At 39.3% G+C, this 21,725-nt stretch overlaps 1 protein-coding gene across 1 annotated transcript in view; it reads right to left on the bottom strand.

Annotated features, from left to right (window-relative positions):
- LOC140727291 (NXPE family member 3-like) overlaps nt 1–21,725 on the bottom strand; it is a 36,215-nt gene that overhangs the window by 1,260 nt on the left and 13,230 nt on the right. Inside the window, exons 4-5 of the mRNA XM_073044551.1 lie at nt 6,141–6,214; nt 1,208–1,417 (exon numbers count right to left, since the gene is read on the bottom strand). Of these exons, the coding sequence (XP_072900652.1) occupies nt 1,208–1,417; nt 6,141–6,214 (284 nt within the window). The remainder of the gene's footprint in view (nt 1–1,207; nt 1,418–6,140; nt 6,215–21,725) is intronic.

Below are 21,725 nucleotides of genomic sequence, written 5' to 3'. Positions count from 1 at the left end.
AGTTCCTCTTGCCTTCACCTACCACCCCATGAGGCTTCACATCCAACACATCATCCTCCACAACTTCTGGCATCTCTAAATGGATCCTACTACTAAATATATCTTTACCTCTTCCCCACCCCCCTCCGCACTACTTTCCTCAGGGATCACTCCCTCCAAGGTCCCCTTGTCCATTCATCTCTCCCCACTAACCACCCTCTTGTCACTTATCCCTGTAAGCAGCCTAAGTGCTACACCTGCCCACTCACCTCCTCCCTCTCCTCCATTTGGCACCTCAAACAGTCCTTCCAGGTGAGGCAACACTTCACTTTCAAATCTACTGTGGTTGTCTATTGTGTGTAATGCTCCCAGTTTGATCCCCTCTACATTGGTGAGATCAGTTGTAAACTGGGGACACATTGTCGAGCATCTCCACTCCATCCGCCAAAAGTGGAACTTACAATGGCCAAACGTTTTAATTCGATTCCCATTCCCATTTGGACACGTTGCCAAGATGAGGCCAATCTCAGAATGGAGGAGCAACATCTTACATTCCATTTGGGTAGCCTCCAACCTAATGGCATGAATATTGATATCTCTTTCTGGTTAAAAATAATCCCTCCTCCTCCCCTCTTCTTCTTTTCCCCACTCTGGCCTTATACCTCTTCTCACCTACTTATCACAAAAAACAGAAATAACATATATTAAAAAAGTGAGGTAGTGTTCAAGGGTTCAATGTCCATTTCGGAATTGGGTGGCAGAAGGAAAGAAGCTGTTCCTGAATAGCTGAGTGTGTGCCTTCAGGCTTCTGCACCCGCTTCCTGATGGTAGCAGTGAGGAAAAGGTCATGCCCTGGGTGCTGGAGGACCTTAAGGGCTGCCTCTCTGAGACTCTGCTCAGATTGTCACATGATATTTCAAAGGAAATTCAGAAGGAGCTTCTTTGCCAACAGAGTTGTGAAAAATTAGAATAGGGAGTGATTCAAAAAGGTAGAAGATGTGTTGAATGAGGGACTGGACAAACAAATGAGGGTGAAGGGTGCAGAAGTTTCTGCTGATGGATTTTTGTGAGAGGACACAAGTATGAGTATTATCACCACAGTGGACTGATGGGCTGAATGGCCTGTATCTCTAGCATTTCCTATATAATCTGCCATATCAGAGACCAATCTCAAATATAACATATGAATTTAATGTACTATCCACCAAAATAAGATAGACAGATTAACCTGGAAGAGATCGAATCAAGTACGTAAACCATTGGTGCATTGTGGAATCTCCAATCAGATACATCTTCTTCCCTCGGAGACAGTCTGTAATGTTTACAGCAGTGTCAAAATGACGGATTTTACAGCTTGATGACATCCACTGGTTCTTGTAATAAAAGCCAGATGGTGATATCATTGGTTTTCCCCGGACACATTCACCAGGAACTGCAGCTAAGAATAAAGTGAACAGAAGTACAGACATTGTGGTGTAATATACATTGGACTAGTAATGCAACCATAATTGGTTAGTCACAGTTTCAATGGCAGCGACATCTTCCAAGAAGTGTATTTAGCAATTACCACGAAGTTTGGTTTTATTCATTTACTGGTGGTGGGATTCTCTGTGCGGGTAGTATTTATTGCTCACCCACCTTTCACTTGAGATGTTGGTGAAGACCTGGTGATGACACCAAGCTCTTCTTCCATCACTTACATCTCTGGGCCTACTTCTTGGGCAAGGATTCCCCACCCCTTTCTCCTTCTTCAACCCACTTCCTCCTCTTAGACATTCCACTTTGGCCTTAGGTACACTTGATTTCCATCTCTAACTGTGTACGTGACATTATTCGTCTTGTCTTTACAACTCCATTCACCTACTCAAACCTCATCCCCTCTGAATGTACTGCCCTTCACTCTCCCCTCACCACTGGAGATCTCCCATCTACTGCCATCATAGCTCCCATATCCCACATTGCCCATGTCTACCTCCTATTCAAGATTTACAAACCTAACTGCCCTGATAAGCCCTTTAGCTTTGTCTACTCCAACCCCATTGAACTTGTGTCCACATACATTGATTCCATTTTGTTTTCCTTGGTTCAGTCCCTCCCACCTACATCTGAGACACTTCACATGTTCTTGATCAGTTCCATGTCCCTGACCATATTATTTTCACAAAAGCTGTCCAGTCCCCATTCACTTCCATTCCCTATTAGGAAGGCCCCTAAGCTCACTGCTTCCTTCTGAAAAACAGACCTAATCAGTTTCCCTCCACCACCGCGCTCCTCCATTTGGAGGAACTGGCACTTACCTTCAACAAGCTCTCTTTTGGCTCCTCTCACTTTCTCTAAGCCAGCTATGCCTGCCTTTTTGTCAGCTACCTGGACCAGTCCATGTTCCAAGTCTACACCAGCAATGTTCCCTAACTCAATCTGTACTACATTGATGACTGCATTGGTGCTGATCTAATCAATTTCATCAAATTTGCCTCCAATGCCCACACTGCCTTTAAATATCCATCTCTGACTCCTCTTCCCTCTTTTTTGATCTCTCAGTTTCCATTTCCGGAGACAAATTATCTATTATACAAGCCACATACACTCACATTTATCTTGACTGAACCTCTTTCCACCCTATTACTTGTAAAAATACTGTTCTTTTCTCTCAGTTCCTCTGACTCCTCCACATCTGCTCTCAGATGAGGCTTTCCATTCTAGTACATCAAGATTTGCCTGTTTTTCAGAAAATGGTCTTCCCTTCCACCACTATCAATGCTACATTCACACATTCTCCCATTTCCACACATCTGCTCTTACCTCTTCCGGCTAGTCATAACAGAGATAGGGATCCCCTTGTCTCTGCCTAAAACCCCATGAGCCTCTGTATCCAGAACAGCATTCTCTGTAACTTCTGACATCTCCAACAGGTCCCCCATCATGCACAACTCTCCCTCCCTCCCCGCCCACTTTCTGCAGTGATTGCTCTCTGTATGAGTTCCTTGTTCACCTCACGTCTTAATAAGCTGGTAAGGAAGGCGGGCTCTGTCGTGGGCAAAGTACTGGAGAGTTTAACATCAGTCGCTGAGTGAAGGGCGCTGAGTAGGCTACGGTCAATTATGGAAAACTCTGAACATCCTCTACATAGCACCATCCAGAGACAGAGAAGCAGTTTCAGCGACAGGTTACTATCGATGCAATGCTCCTCAGACAGGATGAAGAGGTCAATACTCCCCAATGCCGTTAGGCTTTACAATTCAACCGCCAGGACTTAAGAACTTTTTAAAAGCTATTATTAATGCTTTTTGAGATAGTGATTTAGATGCATATCATATTTTTTACTGAGTTAAGTAGTGTATGTAATTAGTTTTGATACAACAAGTGTATGGGACATTGGAAAAAAAAGTTGAATTTCCCCATGGGGATGAATAAAGTATCTATCTATCTATCAACCCCTCCCCTACCATCCCTCTTCTAGTGCTTACCCCTGCAAACATGACAAATGTCAAACTTGCCCTGTACCTTTTCCCTCAACATCAAGGCTCTCAAGAGTCCATCCAGGTGAGATGACACTTCACCTGCAAGAATGTCCCCCAAGGCATTCTACTAGTATGTGAAGACCAAGAAGATAAATGTGAGAGAATAGGACTTATCAATTGTGACAGTGGTAAAGTGTGTATGGAACCAGAGGAAGCAGCAGAGGTACATAATGAATACTTTACTTTAGGATTCACTATGGAAAAGGATCTTAGTGATTGTAGTGATGACTTGCAGCAGACTGAAAAGCTTGAGCACGTAGGTATTAAGAAAGAGGATGTGCTGGAGCTTTTGGAAAGCAGCAAGTTGGATAAGTCGCCGGGACTGGACAAAATGTACCCCAGGCCTACTGTGGGAGGCGAGGGAGGAGATTTCCGAGCCTCAGGTGATGATCTTTGCATCATCAATGGGACGGGAGAGGTTCCGGAGGATTGGAGGGTTGTGGATGTTGTTCCTTTATTCAAGAAAGGGAGTAGAGATAGCGCAGGAAATTATAGACCAGTGGGTCTTATCTCAGTGGTTGGTGAGTTGATGGAGAACATCCTGAGAGACAGGATTTATGAACATTTGGAGAGGTATAATATGATTAGGGGTAGTCATCATAGCTTTATCAAGGGCAGGTCATGCCTTACAAGCCTGATTGAATTTTTTGAGGATGTGGCTAAGCATATTGATGAAGGAAGAGCAGTAGATGTTGTGTATATGGATTTCAGCAAGGCATTTGATAAGGTACCCCATGCAAGGCTTATTGAGAAAGTAAGGAGGCATGGGATCTAAGGGGACATTAATTTGTGGATCCAGAACTGGCTTGCCCACAGAAGGCAAAGAGTGGTTGTAGACGGGTCATATTCTGCATGGCGGTCAGTCACCAATGGAGTGCCTCAGGGATCTGTTCTGAGACCCTTACTCTTTGTGATTTTTATAAATGACCTGGATGAGGAAGTGGAGGGATGGGTTAGTAAGTTTGCTGATGACACAAAAGTTGGTGGTGTTGTGGATAGTGTGGAGGGCTGTCAGAGGTTACAGCTGGACAATGATAGGATGCAAAACTGGGCTGAGAAGTGGCAGATGGAGTTCAACCCAGATAAGTGTGAAGTGGTTCATTTTGGTAGGCCAAATATGATGGCAGAATATAGTATTAATGGTAAGACTCTTGGCAGTGTGGAGGATCAGAGGGATCTTGGGGTCCAAGTCCATAGAACACTCAAAGCAGCTGCGCAGGTTGACTCTGTGGTTAACAAGACGTATGGTGCATTGGCCTCCATCAATCGTGGGACTGAGTTTAGGAGCCGAGAGATAATGTTGCAGCTATATAGGACCCTAGTCAGACCCCACTTAGAGTACTGTGCTCAGTTCTGGTTGCCTCACTACAGGAAGGATGTGGATACCTTAGAAAGGGTGCAGAGGAGATTTACAAGGATGTTGCCTGGATTGGGGAGCATACCTTATGAGAACAGGTTGAGTGAACTCAGCCTTTTCTCCTTGGAGCGACGGAGGATGAGAGGTGACCTGATAGAGGTGTACAAGATGATGAGAGGCATTGATCATGTGGATTGTCAGAGGCTTTTTCCCAGGACTGAAATGGTTGCCACTAGAGGACACAGGTTTAAGGTGCTGCGGAGTAGGTACAGAGGAGATGTCAAGGGTAGGATTTTTACTCAGAGAGTGGTGAGTGCATGGAATGGGCTGGTGGCAATGGTTGTGGAGGCATATATGATAAGGTCATTTAAGAGGCTTTTAGATAGGTACATGGAGCTTAGTAAAATAGAGGGCTATAGGTAAGACTAGTAATTTCTGAGGTAGGGACATGTTTGGCACAACTTTGTGTTCCGAAGGGCCTGTATCGTGCTGTAGGTTTTTTATGTTTCTATGTTTCTAATGTCAGGGATTATCTATGGTAACAGGTGCACCCAGTGCAGCCTCCTCTACGTCGGTGAGATCCGACATAAACTGAGGGACCATTACATCTCTTTGCTCTGTCCAGCACAAAAGGCAGCTATCTACTTCAGTTTGGACCCCCGTTCCCATTCTGACATGACTGTCATGAGGAACCCAACACAGGGTGCAGGAGCATTTCCTCATATTCTGTCTGGGTAGCCTCCAAGCTGTTATTTCCTTTCTCTTGAATTCAATATTTGGATTTGCAGAATGCTTGATTTTGTCAAAGTGATCAGCTCAAATCAATAGAAGTGACATTCAGGCTTGCTGTAGAGCACAGAGATGGTCTACATCCATCCATCTCTCACCCTCTTTGTAGCTGCAACAAAGGTTGGGGAAATCTGGCTCTAAATACACAGAGCATAATGTTACATCCTGGATTCCAATGAGAAATCAAACCAATCCATCATAAATAATACTAATTAAAATTCTGAAAATACACCCTAATAACCATGTCTTTATTATAATTCATGTCGCTGAATGGTTTGTATAGAATGGAAATTTTGCCTCAGTTTAAATCCTATGTGAATTCATGAATATATTTGGCTGGATAATTTGTAAATGCTTTAATCAAGCTGAACATAAAATGCTAATAGAATTCAGGAAATAACTACATGGATATTTATATTTTGTTTGGAATGGCTGAGGACTTGTACTTCTTACCAAACTATTAACTTAATAGTAATGAATAAAAATAATCTTACGTGCCTGAGGTGAAAGTTTTACAGTTTCATAATCTCTGGTACTGGGAAGTAAAGGCTTCTTGAGATTGACTTTACTGTAAATGGAAGTATTTTAAAGAATAAGTCATTGCATCAATACATAAAGAGAATGCTTACTAGATATAGCTCAAAAACATGTTCGACTATTCTCTTACTTTGAGCTGCAGTGACACTAACAAGGTAGCTGAGGATTTCTTGTACATCCGCCATAACGAACAACACAGGTCTCATGGTTCACATCGTGTTGTTTTTAACAGCAATTTTCTAATTTCATGAACTTATCAGGAGATCCAAGTAAATGTCAGTGTTGTAGATGGCACAAATTCAGCACACCAAAAGATGGTGAGTTCCAGTCTTTAGGCAAGCGAGTTTTCACCATGAACCCAGTGCAGTTACAAAATGTCTTCACACTAGAATGCCACAGGTGTGGGTTCTTGTTATCATAGAAACATAGAAAATAGGTGCAGGAGTAGGCCATTCGGCCCTTCGAGCCTGCTCCACCATTCAGTATGATCACGGCTGATCATCCAACTCAGAACCCTGTACCTGCTTTCTCTCCATACCCCCGATCCCTTTAGCCACAAGGGCCATATCTAACTCCCTCTTAAATATAGCCAATGAACTGGCCTCAACTGTTTCCTGTGGCAGAGAATTCCACAGATTCACCACTCTCTGTGTGAAGAAGTTTTTCCTCATCTCGGTCCAAAATGGCTTCCCCTTTATCCTTAAACTGTGACCCCTCGTTCTGGACTCCCCCAACATTGGAAACAATCTTCCTGCATCTAGCCTGTCCAATCCCTTTACAATTTTGTACATCTCAATAAGATCCCCACTCAATCTTCTAAATTCCAGCTAGTATAAGCCTAGTTGATCCACTGTTTCTTCATGTGAAAGTCCTGCCATCCCAGGAATTAATCTGGTGAACCTTCTTTGTACTCCTTCTATGGCAAGAATGTCTTTTCTCTGATTAGGGGACCAAAACTGCACACAATACTCCAACTGTGGTCTCACCAAGGCCTTGTAGAAATGCAGTAGAACCTCCCTGCTCCTGTACTCCAATCCTCTTGCTATGAATGCCAACATACCATTTGCCTTTTTCACTGCCTGCTGTACCTGTGTGCCTACTTTCAATGACTGGTGTACAATGACATCCAGTTCTTGTTGCACCTCCCCTTTTCCTAATTGGCCCCGATTCAGATAACAATCTGTTTTTCTGTTCTTGCAACCAAAGTGGATAAACTCACATTTATCCACATTAAATTGCATCTGCGATGAATTTGCCCACTCACCTAACCTATCCCTGTCACCCTGCATCCTCCTAGCATCCTCCTCACAGCTAACACCGCCACTCAGCTTCGTGTAATCCGCAAACTTGGAGATGCTGCATTTAATTCCCTTGTCTAAATCATTAATATATATTGTAAACAATTGAGGACCCAGCACTGAGCCTTGCGGTACCCCACTAGTCACCACCTGCCAATCTGAAAAGGTCCCGTTTACTCCCACTCTTTGCTTCCTGTCTGCCAACCAATTCTCTATCCACATCAATACCATACCCCCAATACCGTGTGCTTTAAGTTTGCAAACTAATCTCCTGTGTGGGACCTTGTCAAAAGCCTTTTGAAAATCCAAATATACCACATCCACTGGTTCTCCCCTATCCACTCTACTAGTTACATCCTTAAAAAATTCTGTAAGATTCGTCAGACATAGTTTTCCTTTCACAAATCCATGCTGACTTCATCCAATGATTTCACCTCTTTTCAAATGTGCTCTTATCTCTTCTTCGATAACCAATTCTAGCATTTTCCCCACCACCAATGTCAGGCTAATCAGTCTATAATTCCCCAGTTTCTCTCTCCCTCCTTTTTTAAAAAGTGGGGTTACATTAGCCACCCTCCAATCCTCAGGAACTAATCCAGAATCTAAGGAGTTTTGAAAAATTATCACTAATGCATCCACTATTTCTTGGGTTACTTCCTTAAGCACTCTGGGATGCAGACCATCTGGCCCTGGGGATTTATTTGCCTTTAATCCCTTCAATTTACCGAACACCACTTCTCTACTAACATGTAATTCCCTCAGTTCCTCCATCTCACTAGACCCTCAGACCCCTACTATTTCTGGAAGATTATTTATGTCCTCCTTAGTGAAGACAGAACCAAAGTAGTTATTCAATTGGTCTTCCATGTCCTTGTTCCCCATGATCAATTCACCTGTTTCTGACTGTAAAGGACCTACATTTGTCTTAACCAATCTTTTTCTTTTCACATATCTATAAAAGCTTTTACAGTCAGTTTTTATGTTCCCTGCCAGCTTTCTCTCATAATCTTTTTTCCCTTTCCTAATTAAGCCCTTTGTCCTCCTCTGCTGGACTCTGAATTTCTCCCAGTCCTCAGGTGTGCAGCTTTTTCTGGCTAATTTGTATGTTTTTTCCTTGGCATTGATACTGTCCCTAATTTCCCTTGTCAGCCATGGGTGCACTACCTTCCCTGGTTTATTCTTTTGCCAAACTGGGATGAACACTTGTTGTAGTTCATCCATGTGATCTGTAAATGCTTGCCGTTGCATATCCACTGTCAACCCTTTAAGTATCATTTGCCAGTCTATCTTAGCTAATACACGTCTCATACCTTCAAAGTTACCCTTCTTTAAGTTCAGAACCTTTGTTTCTGAATAAACTATGTCACTCTCCATTTTAATGAAGAATTCCACCATATTATGGTCACTCTTACCCAAGGGGCCTCGCACGACAAGATTGCTAACTAACCCTTCTTCATTGCTCAATAGCCAATTTAGAATGGCCTGCTGTCTAGTTGGTTCCTCGACATGTTGGTTCAGAAAACCATCCCGCATACATTCCAAGAAATCCTCTTCCTCAGCACCCTTACCAATTTATTCACCCAATTTATATGTAGATTGAAGTCACCCATTATAACTACTGTTCCTTTATTGCATGCATTTCTAATTTCCAGTTTAATGCCATCCCCAACCTCAGTACTACTGTTATCAAAACAAGCTATATCTATACGGGCTCATTGAAAGACTTATTCAGTAAATTCCCTATCTGTGCTTTAGCCACCAGCCCAGCAATATTCTCACTTTAATGATACTGTATATCCAAATTTCTTTTGACATTTTTGTACCATTACTCTTTTAGGCAGTGCATTAAAGCCATTCTGCAAGTCAATATTTTTCTCAATGTACTTGTGGCCTTTTTGCCAGTTGTTTTGAATCTTCACATTCCATTGCCAATTCCTCAACAAACGCAAACTTTTCTTCTCATTTAATCTGTAAAATGCTTATTTTTCTATGATCTCTACTAATTCCTATCTGCACTCTCTCCTGTCACTGTCTCTCTGGGTACCTAATGTGGTTCACATGGCTTTGAAGCAGCAAACCCTTGAGCCCAGAATTGGACTCGGTTCTTCAGTTCTTTTTACAATATTTTTATTCAGAAGAAAAAAAAGATTTACAGAGTGCAACACATAGATACATCTCAATATAGCTTGTGTACATTCATATATTGTAATAAAATTGATCAGAATGTTATAGCATAACACATAAAGGTATATCACACTGTAATCAAAAATTTAAAGATAGGTCATATATCATAAAATAAATTTTTTTATATATAAAAAAAATTCAACCCCCTACCAACTACCAAAGAAAAAAGCTGATGGATGACAATGGATAATTAGAAAAAAAAACATATTCACTTAAGAATAGAAGATAAAAATATACATAAAAGTCTGTGCACTGTTAAACTTTATAAATTGGAAAAGTAATTTGGGAAAGGTCCCCAAATATCATAAAAAGATTGTTTCAAATTTAAGACTTAGCAGTGGATCTTTTCTAAATTTAAATATATGTACGACATAATATCACGTAGCCATTGAAGATGTGTAGGAGGAGTAGACTCCTTCCATTTAAGCAAGATTGCTCTTCTTGCTAAAAGAGAGGTAAAAACTAAAACCTGTAGGTTAGAAGTATTTAAAGTTATATCTTCATTTGCAATAATACCAAACAAGGCAGTAAGGGGATTTGGGTCAAATTGGACCCTAAAAGTTGAGAGAAAGTATGAAATACTTCCCGCCAAAACTTTTCAATTGTAGGGCAAAACCAAAACATATGAATTAAAGAGGCATCAGCAGCGTTGTATTTATTACAAAGTGGAGAAGCATTCAGATAAAAACTGGAGAGCTTCTGTTTAGAAATGTAAGCTCTATGAACCACTTTAAATTGTAGAAGAGAATGACAAGCACAGAAAGATGATTTATTAACCCGTTTAAGAATTTTATTCCATCTATCATCAGAAATCTGACAATTTAGGTCATCCTCCCAAGCTTTTTTAATTTTATTTAAAACGTCTTGTCTAGAATCAATCAACAAGTTATAGATTCCAGTAATAGAACCATTAACAAAAGGTTTTAAATTTAAAAGATCGTCCAGTAAATTTTTATCAGGACCTTTAGGAAAAGTAGCTAATTGGAAACATAGAAAATCTCTAATTTGAAGGTATCTGTAAAAATGTGATTTTGGGAGTGCAAATTTATTTGACAATTGGTCGAAAGAAGCAAGAGATCCTGAGATAAACAGGTCCCAAAAACACTTAATACCTAATTCATCCCAATCTTTAAAGACTTTATCAGTCATGGAAGGGATGAAAAAATAATTAAGGAGAATGGGAGATGATAATGAAAAATTCGCTAAACCAAAAGATTTTCTAAATTGAGACCAGATCCTTAAAGTTTGCTTAACAATTATGTTATCTGTTGTTTTATTTACTGAAAAAGAAGAGTATGATCCAAGCTGAGAGACAATAGAGGAATTTTTTACAGAATTAACTTCTAAGGAGACCCATGATGGGCAATCTTTACGATAAATATAATAGGACCAGAAACTAATATTCCTTATATTGGCAGCCCAATAGCAAAACCTAAAATTGGGTAGGGCTAGTCCACCCATCTCTTTATTTCTTTGTAAGTAAACTTTACTTAAACGAGCTTGTTTATTATTCCAAATATAAGAGGTTAAAATTGAATCTAAAGAATCAAAGTACACCTTAGGAATAAAAATAGGTAAGGCCTGAAAAATATATAAAAAATTAGGAAGAATCTTCATTTTAATCAAATTAATTCGGCCAATTAGGGATAAAGAAAGAGGGCACCATTTAGAAAGCGTCTTTTTCACATAATTCAATAAGGGCTTTAAGTTTTCTTTGAATAAATTCTTGAAGTTTTTAGTAATTGTCACACCTAAATATGTAAATTGACTTGTAACAACTTTGAACGGAAATTTGGCATTTGATGACATTAGGTCATTTAAAGGAAATAGTTCACTTTTACGTAGATTCAGCTTATATCCTGAAAAAGAACTAAACTGGGAGATTAAAGAAAGAACCAAAGGTAAAGAAGTTTCAGTGTTAGAGATAAAAAGTAAAATATCATCAGCGTATAATGAAATTTTATGAGACATACCTTCCCTTAGTATACCAGAAATGTCCTTAGCTTCTCAAAGTGCTATTGCTAAGGGTTCTATAGCTAAAGCAAAAAGTAAAGGGCTAAGAGGACATCCTTGTCTAGTTCCCTGCTGTAATTTAAAGGGCTTAGAAATTTGGGTGTTAGTAAAAACCTGAATGGTAGGACACAAGTAGATTAATTTAACCCAACAAATAAAATTAGGACCAAAATTAAACTTTTCTAAGGTCTTAAAAAGATAATTCCACTCAATTCTATCAAAGGCTTTTTCTGATAATATACACTCTGATATTTTTTGGATGGTGAATATATCACATTCAATAACCAACGTATATTAAAATGTGAGTAACGATTTTTAATAAATCCTGTCTGGTCATGTGATATAATAGATGGTAGAATATTTTCAAGTCTTCGAGCTAAGATTTTGGCTAAAATTTTTGCATCAACATTTAATAAAGAAATCGGTCTATATGAAGAACATTCAGCTGGAAATTTTTTTTAAGAATAAGAGAAATAAAAGCTTCATAAAATGATTGAGGGAGTTTACCTGATTTAAAGGACTCTGATAAAACAGAGGATAAATAAGGTGTAAGTAACGTAGTGAAAGTTTCATAAAACTCCCCAGGAAAGCCTTCAGGTCCTGGGGTCTTACCAGAATGTAAAGCACGTATAGCCTCAGCCACTTCTTCATTGGAAATAGGCTGATCTATCTGTGTTAGACTATCAGCAGACAATGTAGGAATGTTGATATTACTGAAAAAAACATTCATATATTTATCATCTGAAGAACAGTCAGACTGATACAACTTAAGGTAAAAGTCTTTAAATACGTTGTTAATTTTAGAATGGTCGGATGTCTTAGTTCCATTATCTTTAAAAATTTCTGTGATTTGATGATTAACTGTAAAAGATTTTAAGCGATTGGCTTATAAACTACCAGTTCTATCCCCGTGAATGTAAAATTGAGTTTTATCTCTCAACAGCTGTCGTTCAATTGGGTAAGTCAGCAGAACTTGGATTGGATTTCAATACACTTATTATATATACTTGGATCTAGAGATAGGGCATAGTTTCGATCAAGATCTTTTAATATTGCTGCTAGGTCAGACCTTTCTTTGTCAGCTTTTTTCTTTATATAGGTAGAGTAAGAGATAATTTCTCCACAAATATATGCTTTAAAAGTATCCCAGACTATATTACCAGCAGTATCTCCTTTAAAATTTTCTTTAAAGAAAAAAGTAATATGGTTTTCCAAAAACTTTAGAAAATTTTTATCAGATAACAATGATAAGTTAAAACGCCAACTTCTATTTGGTACAGAGTAAGCAGGTAATCTTAAAGCCAGAAGCACAGGTGCATGATCAGACAAAGCAATCTCCTTATAATCACAGGATTGTACCAGTGGAAGCAAGTTTCTATCTATAAAAAAAATAATCAATCCGAGAGTACATATGATGAACCTGAGAGAAATATGAATATTCCTTTTCTTGGGGGTGTAAAAAATGCCACACGTCAAGAATACCACATTGAGATAAAAAAAAGACTTAAAAAGTAAGACTGATTTATTAGTGACGGGTTTTACTTGAAGAGCGGTCTAATATAGGGTCAATTTTAACCAAAATTAAAATCTCCACCCATCACTAAGGAATACTGATTCAAATCAGGCAGAAAAGAGAAAAGACGTTCAAAGAACAAGGAGTCATTTGTATTTGGAGCGTATACATTCGCAAATACGATTAGTTTATTCCCAAGACTACCCAAAACAATAACAAAGGGCCCATTTGTATCAGAAATTACATTATGTTGAATAAAGGATAAATTCTGATCAAACAGGATAGAGATGCCTCTCGATCTAGATTGAGAGGGTGAGTGAAAATGTATACCCTTCCATCCTTTGAAAGAATGTGAAATATCATCTTTATGAATATAGTTTTCTTGGAGAAAGATTATATGAGTTTTAAGTTTCCGGATATAAGAGAAAATCTTATTTCGTTTAACAGGGTTATTTAGACCTTTCACATTAAAACTGAGTATATTAATAAAAGAATCCATCAAGTATCCTTTAGTAATGTATAAAAGGTAATCACAGACATGTATATAGTGAATAAGTAAAACAGTAAAAACATCCAATCAGATTTATAGAAGAACCCATTTCTCCCCTCCCTCCCCACCAAAGAGAGAAATCAGCCAAGAGAGGCTGAAGACTAATTCTAACGTTCCCAACCCAAAACTCCGGTGGCTCCAGAAAATATATATGTATAGCTGCGCTGAATAAACGATTGTAAATATATATATACAAAAAAAATCAAAGTAAATAAGTTTGCTAATTATGATTTTAAAAAACCATGGGAAAATATAAGTATTAGTCTCGGTAAAAAAGCAAAGACAGATAAAGAAAATCAAATGTGGAAAATCAATAAGTAAAACAACATATACTCACGGGTGCAAAAAAAAGTAAAGAAACAAATAGAAGATAATTAAAATGGGAAGCAGTTTAGATAGCTTCCAACATAACACTGAGAGAATATAACGTATTGTTTAAAAAGCAGCTAAAGAGAAAATGGATGCTGTCTGCCTGCATATTTTGCATAGTTTGAAAGATAACAAGGCGCCAGTTACTTAGTCAAACAAATGATTAAGACTTCGTAAAACCAAGAAATCTTGTTATCAACAAAAGGCCAATTACTTGATTGAACACCTGAAATTAAAACATTTAACATAAAACAACTCAAAGTTGAATTTAAGGATGGAGACTTCGTAAAAGTTTCTTAGCTTCTTCAGACTTCGTAAACCAAGAGACCTTATTATCAGAAGTAGTAACCTTGAGTTTACATGGATCTCTGAGAGAAAGGCGACAGCCAAGCTTAAAAAGATCAGACATAACCTCTTTAAAAGCCTGTCTAGCTCCTAGAACTTCCGGTGGATAATCTTGAACGATCTGAAACTGTTGATCACGAAATTGTAATATACGTTTCTTCCTTGATTCACGAAGGATCTGTTCTTTAATCGGATAGTCATAAAAGCGAATGATAATAGAGCGAGGTTTGGCAGGGTCTCAATTGGGGGGGGGGTAACTCAGTGAACGTGCTCAAATTTTGGTAGTTCCGATAATATATCAGGGAATAAATCTTTCAGCATTTGAGCACAAAAATCGATAGGTTGATTACCCTCCAGTTTTTCAGGAAATCCAAGAATTCTGATATTGCACCTTCGGTTCCTGGTCTCCAAGTCTGTAAGTTTCTTTAGTAACGCATCGTATTTTTTAAGTTGTTCCTTAGAAATTCTCTTGAAACCTTCGATATCCTTCTGCAACACCGGCAGAGATTCTTCGTGTAGCTTAATACGAATTTCGTGGTCATTCACAGTCTGTTGTATACTTCCAATTTTCCAATTAAGCGTTTTCAGTTCAGATTTAACCAGGTCGAAGGAATTCTTGGATTCCAAATCAAACTTGGATTCCAAGTCATCCAGTTTATCCAATTTTTCGAGTTTTTCTGACATTTGTTGAATCATTTCTGTCAAAGTCTCTAAAGTAGTCTCTTTTTCTGACTGCTTTCTACTCATGGTGCTCTCACCGAGATAGGTTTAAACAGCAAAGTAAGCAAATAATTTCGGAGCACGTAGCTAGTGCAACCTACTCCATTACAGCCACCGGAAGTCTCCGGACTCGGTTCTTCAGTTGAGGCTGTTACGTACCCCGTAACTGGGTCACTTACCAGCAAAGATAGAGAGGTCCGTTGAAGTCTGATGGTACTATTTTTAAAAGTCTTTATTTATAAAGGGGCACAAAAATAAGATTAATACAAACATTCAGATAATATACGTCGTCAATACTCAATCTAAAAGCGCGGGTATAGTAATAATCATCAATAAGAAAGAGCTCTATCGTTTGTCTAGGGGATAATATATTGTCCGATGTAAATATAAAAGTCACTCAGTTCCTGCAGGCTTCAGCCTTCTGGGGGACCGCTGGGTTTTCACTTGTTGGAGAGAGAGAGAGTCGTGAGAAAAGAAACTTGCCCGGGTCTTTTGATGAGGCCAATCCATTGAGTCAGGGGAGTTGATTCCCCGTTGTTAGTTCAAGAAAATCGTTTATGTGGTATCAGCCACCGGCTCCCAGGCAAGGGAACCAAACGCACGTGGCTTTCTTCAAATGGCTTCCCGCTATTATGGGATCGCTAGCGTTTCTTCTGGTGCATCTGAGGGGCCGTCTCTACAGCCCCTCTTTTATCTGGACTCGCAGGGTAGTAGATGTCAATCAGGTTGGGGTTGATGCAATCTCTCTCTCAACCAGCCCACGTTGCCCGAGGGCTTGCATGTAGCACAGTCCCCAATCCACAAATGTGTCTCCAAGAGACAATGGCCAATGTCGCGTGACTTTGCATCGCCGGGGAACGAGGCAATTTGCACATCTCCCCCTCATTTCCTGGGTCCTTTGACCCAACCCACTAGTGCTCTGGCGATTCTCACTAAGGAGGGGGCTGCGGGCATAACAAGGCCAGAATCATAATTTATGAAAATATTAGTTGAACTTCTTTTATTTTTATGCCTAGGATTATCTTTGTCCATTGACCATTTTTCTCAATGTGACCTGCCACTTTTAGATTCTAAGTCCAGTTAATGGGCCGACAGTTAAATGGGGCAGCCCCTTATTTGGGGCAGCTCTTAAAGAACAAAAATTAACCAAGAAGATAGCTGGGATTCCCTTTGTTTATTTGGGACACTTTGCCACTTAACTGGGACAGGAAATTGTTGCTGAACAGGTTCCAACTAGTGTCAGTTATGTGCACTTGTTCACTGTTACACCATGCTTAGTGTGAACAGTTTTCAAATAGCATCAGTTGTGAATGCTTGTGTTATGTTATGCATTTGTGCCAATGTATACCAATTCTAAAAGCAGTGATTTTTGATACTTCTGCTTTTTAAAAAAAAATTAAGTTCCTTGCCAAGGTGCAGAAAGGCTATCCACTATCCACACTAGGTATCTGTGTTGATTTTGTTCATTTACGGTCAATCAAAAGAACACAGCAGCATACACTGGATGAATTCCTCTGTCAATAATTGTTTGGAACTGATACAGTATATAGTTTCATTGTGTAGTAGTGTTGGTAGCGTTCTAATTTGTTCTATATATTTTTTAAATGTATAATTGCTACTCAGTTATAACTTTTCAAATATTTCCATGAAAATTAGAAACATAGAAAACATAGAAAATAGGTGCAGGAGTAGGCCATTCGGCCCTTCGAGCCTGCACCACCATTCAGTATGATCATGGCTGATAATCCAACTCAGAAGCCTGTACCTGCTTTCTCTCCATACCCCCTGATCCCTTTAGCCACAAGGGCCATATCTAACTTCCTCTTAAATATAGCCAATGAACCGGCCTCAACTGTTTCCCGTGTCAGAGAATTCCACAGATTCACCTCTCTCTGTGTGAAGAAGTTTTTCCTCATCTCGGTCCTAAAAGGCTTCCCCTTTATCTTTAAACTGTGACCCCTCATTCTGGACTTCCCCAACATCGGAAACAATCTTCCTGCATCTAGCCTGTCAAATCCCTTTAGAATTTTATACATTTCAATAAGATCCCCCCTCAATCTTCTAAATTCCAGTGAGTATAAGCCTGGTCGATCAAGTCTTTCTTCATTTGAAAGTCCTGCCATCCCAGGAGTCAATCTGGTGAACCTTCTCTGTACTTCCTCTATGGCAAGAATGTCTTTCCTCAGATTAGGTGACCAAAACTGCACACAATATTCTAGGTGCGGTCTCACCAAGGTCTTGTACAACTGCAGTAGAAACTTCAGCGAATTAACTATATAACTAAATCCACTGTATAAGCAAGGGTCTGGCTTTTCCTGTGGATTTCTATAATTGTACCTCATTCTGTAACTTTAACCTCTTTCAATACTTATTTCTAACGTACAATTACCTGCATGATGTTTTATCAACTTTGTTCCAGCAATTTCACTTAATCATTTTCTGAGGTTGTTCCCTTGTGTTCTCTTTAAGTACTGTTACTGTTTGCACTTACTATTTACTGTATGCAATTCACAAATGCAGTATAATCATGCTCACTCCCTCTATGAACAACATTACATACAATTGAAGACGACAATAATCAGCAACAGATGCTGCCCTTCAGACTTCCAGCTGGATGAATTGCTGATAGTCAATCCAGTTAAAAAGTAAATTTATCGATTACCTCCTTCATAGTCAAAGATAAAGAAAAGCTCAAAAATCCAGAGTGAACATATTACAACAGATAGAAGATTAGCTGGTTCACAGGAAACCAAGATTTAACATAAATGGATATTTTCCTAGTTGGCAAGATACTGGTCATTAATTTTCTACATTTTGGATGCTGATGAAGGGTCTGAAATAATGATTGCTAAATTTGGCAGGAATGTAACCTGTGAAAAGACACACAAAGACTACAAAGAGATGTAGCAATGTGGTACAATTGAGAAAATATGAAGTTGTCCATTTTGGCAGAAAAATAAACAAAACGCTGAGAGATTACAGGACTCTGAGGTACAGTGGGATCTGGGTGTCTTTGTACAAGTACAGGGAGTGAACAGGAATTTGGTGCTGAGATTACAATTATATAGAACATAGAATAGTACAGCACATTACAGGCCCTTTGGCCCACAGTCTTGTGCTGACCCTCAAACCCTGCCGCGCATATAATCCCCCACTTTAAATTCCTCCATATACCTGTCTAGTAGTCTCTTAAATTTCACTAGTGTATCTGCCTCCACCACTGACTCAGGCAGTGCATTCCACGCACCAACCACTCACTGAGTGAAAGACCTTCCTCTAATATCCCCCTTGAACTTCCCTCCCCTTACCTTAAAGCCATGTCCTCTTGTGCTGAGCAGTGGTGCCCTGGGGAAGAGGCGCTGGCTGTCCACTCTGTCTATTCCTCTTAATATCTTGTACACCTCTATAATGTCTCCTCTCATCCTCCTTCTCTCCAAAGAGTAAAGCCCTGGCTATATTAATCTCTGATCATAATCCATATTCTCTAAACCAGGCAGCATCCTGGTAAATCTCCTCTGTACCCTTTCCAACGCTTCCACATCCTTCCTATAGTGAGGCGACCAGTACTGGACACAGTACTCCAAGTGTGGCCTAACTAGAGTTTCATGGAGCTGCATCATTACATCACGTCTCTTAAACTCTATCCCTCGACTTATGAAAGCTCACACCCCATAAGCTTTCTTAACTACCCTAACTACCTGTGAGGCAACTTTCAGGGATCTGTGGACATGTACCCCCAGATCCTTCTGCTCCTCCACACTACCAAGTATCCTGCCATTTACTTTGTACTCTGCCTTGGAGTTTGTCCTTCCAAAGTGTACCACCTCACACTTCTCCATCTCACAAATAGAATATTGTATTATTATATAATACAATATGGAATATTGTACCATCTCACAAATAGAAGAGGAATTGACTAATTGTAAAATTTTCTCCCACTGCTCAGTGGGTATAAGACAATGAAGTTCATTTTCCCATTGCTTCTTAATTTTTTCTGATACTTCTGGCTGTATTTTCATGATCATATTATAAATGGTGGCTACTAAACCCTTCTGGCAAGGATTCAGAGCTAAACTTTTTTCCGTAATGTCCATTGGACATAATTTCAGAAAAGACTGTAACATATTATTCAAGAAATTTCCAACTTGCAAATATCTAAAAAAATGAGTTTTAGGTAAATTATATTTATTAGATAGCTGTTCAAAGGACATAAAACTATTATCTAAAAATAGATCACGAAAACATGTTATACCTTTTGTTTTCCATAATACAAAGGCTTGATCCATAAAAGAGGGCCGAAAAAAAAAGTTAGATATAATAGGGCTTGATAAGATAAACTTATTCAAGCCAAAAATTTACGAAATTGAAAGCATATTTGCAATGTATGTTTAACTATGGGATTAGTTATTTGTTTATTCAATTTAGATAAAGAAAAAGGAAGTGAAGATCCTAAATTTGAAAACAATGAAAAGTCTTGTATAGATTTACATTCCAAATTTACCCATTGTGGGCAAGATGCTATAATCGATTCTTGTGTCCAAAATATTAAATATCGAATATTGACTGCTCAATAGTGAAATCTCAGGTTTGGCAAAGCCAAACCACCCTCCGTCTTAGGCTTCTGTAAATATTTTTTGCTTAGTCTAGGATTTTTATTCTGCCACAGATATGAAGATATTTTAGAGTCAATAATATCAAAAAAAGATTTAGGAATAAAAATTGGTAATGCTTGGAATTAATATAAATTTTTGGGTAACACTATCATCTTAATAGCATTAATTCGACCAACCAATGACAAAGATAATGGGGACCACCTGGTAACAAGTTGCTTAATTTGGTCAACTAAAGGTAAAAAATTAACTTTAAATAAATCCTTATGTTTCTTGGTAATTTTAATACCCAAATAAGTCAAATGATCTGTGACAACTTTAAATGGCAAGTGTTTATAAATTGGAACTTGCATATTTAATGGAAATAATTCACTCTTATTAAAATTCAGTTTGTAACCAGAAAAGCTACTAAACTGAGCAAGCAAAGACGAAATAGCAGGAATAGATCTCTCAGGGTCAGATATGTATAGCAACAAATCATCAGCATATAACGATAACTTATAAGTCCCTTCCCCATGGGTAATAACCAAAATATTAGGTGATTCACGAATGACAATAGCTAAAGGATCCAAAACAATGTCCACTCTGTCTATTCCTCTTAATATCTTGTACACCTCTATCATGTCTCCTCTCATCCTCCTTCTCTCCAAAGAGTAAAGCCCTAGCTCCCTTAATCTCTGATCATAATCCATACTCTCTAAACCAGGCAGCATCCTGGTAAATCTCCTCTTTACCCTTTTCAATGCTTCCACATCCTTCCTATAGTGAGGCAACCAGAACTGGACACAGTATTGCAAGTGTGGCCTAACTAGAGTTTTATAGAGCTGCATCATTACATCGTGACTCTTAAACTCTATCCCTCGACTTATGAAAGCTAACACCCCACAAGCTTTCTTAATTACACTAACTATCTGTGAGGCAACTTTCAGAGATCTGTGGACATGTACCCCCAGATCCTTCTGCTCCTCCACACTACCAAGTATCCTGCCATTTACTTTGTACTCTGCCTTGGAGTTTGTCCTTCCAAAGTGTACCACCTCACACTTTTCCGGGTTGAACTCCATCTGCCACTTCTTAGCCCACTTCTGCATCCTATCAATGTCTCTCTGCAATCGATGATAATTCTCTACACTATCTACAACACCACCAACCTTTGTGTCATCTGCAAACTTGCCAACCCTCCCTTCTAATCCTTCATCCAGGTCGTTAATAAAAATCACAAGAAGTAGAGGTCCCAGAACAGATCCTTGTGGGACACCACTAGTCACAACCCTCCAATCTGAATGTACGCCCTCCACCACGACCCTCTGCCTTCTGCAGGCAAGCCAATTCTGAATCCACCTGGCCAAACTTCCCTGGATCCCATGCCTTCTGACTTTCTTAATAAGCCTACCATGTGGAACCTTGTCAAATGCCTTACTAAAATCCATGTAGATCACATCCATTGCACTAGCCTCATCTATATGCCTGGTCACCTCCTCAGAGAACTCTATCAGGCTTGTTAGGCACGATCTGCCCTTCACAAAGCCATGCTAACTGTCCCTGATCAGACCATGATTCTCTAAATGCCCATAGATCCTATCTCTAAGAATCTTATCCAACAGCTTTCCCACCACAGACGTGAGGCTCACTGGTCTATCATTATCTGGAATATCCCTACTATCTTTTTTGAACAAGGGGACAACATTCGCCTTCCTCCAATCCTCCGTTACCATTCCCGTGGACAACGAGGACATAAAGATCCTAGCCAGAGGTTTAGCAATCTCTTCCCTTGCCTCGTGGAGCAGCCTGGGGAATATTCCGTCAGGCCCCGGGAACTTATCCGTCCTAATGTATTTTAACGACTCCAACACCTCCTCTCCCTTAATATCAACATGCTCCAGAACATCAACCTCACTCATATTGTCCTCATCGTCATCAAGTTCCCTCTCAGTGATGAA

This window comes from Hemitrygon akajei, chromosome 5, assembly GCF_048418815.1.
Source record: "Hemitrygon akajei chromosome 5, sHemAka1.3, whole genome shotgun sequence".
In the NCBI taxonomy this organism is placed as follows: domain Eukaryota; kingdom Metazoa; phylum Chordata; class Chondrichthyes; order Myliobatiformes; family Dasyatidae; genus Hemitrygon; species Hemitrygon akajei.
Note: the sequence above shows the minus strand (reverse complement) of the source record. Positions and strands in the feature narration are given on the sequence as shown.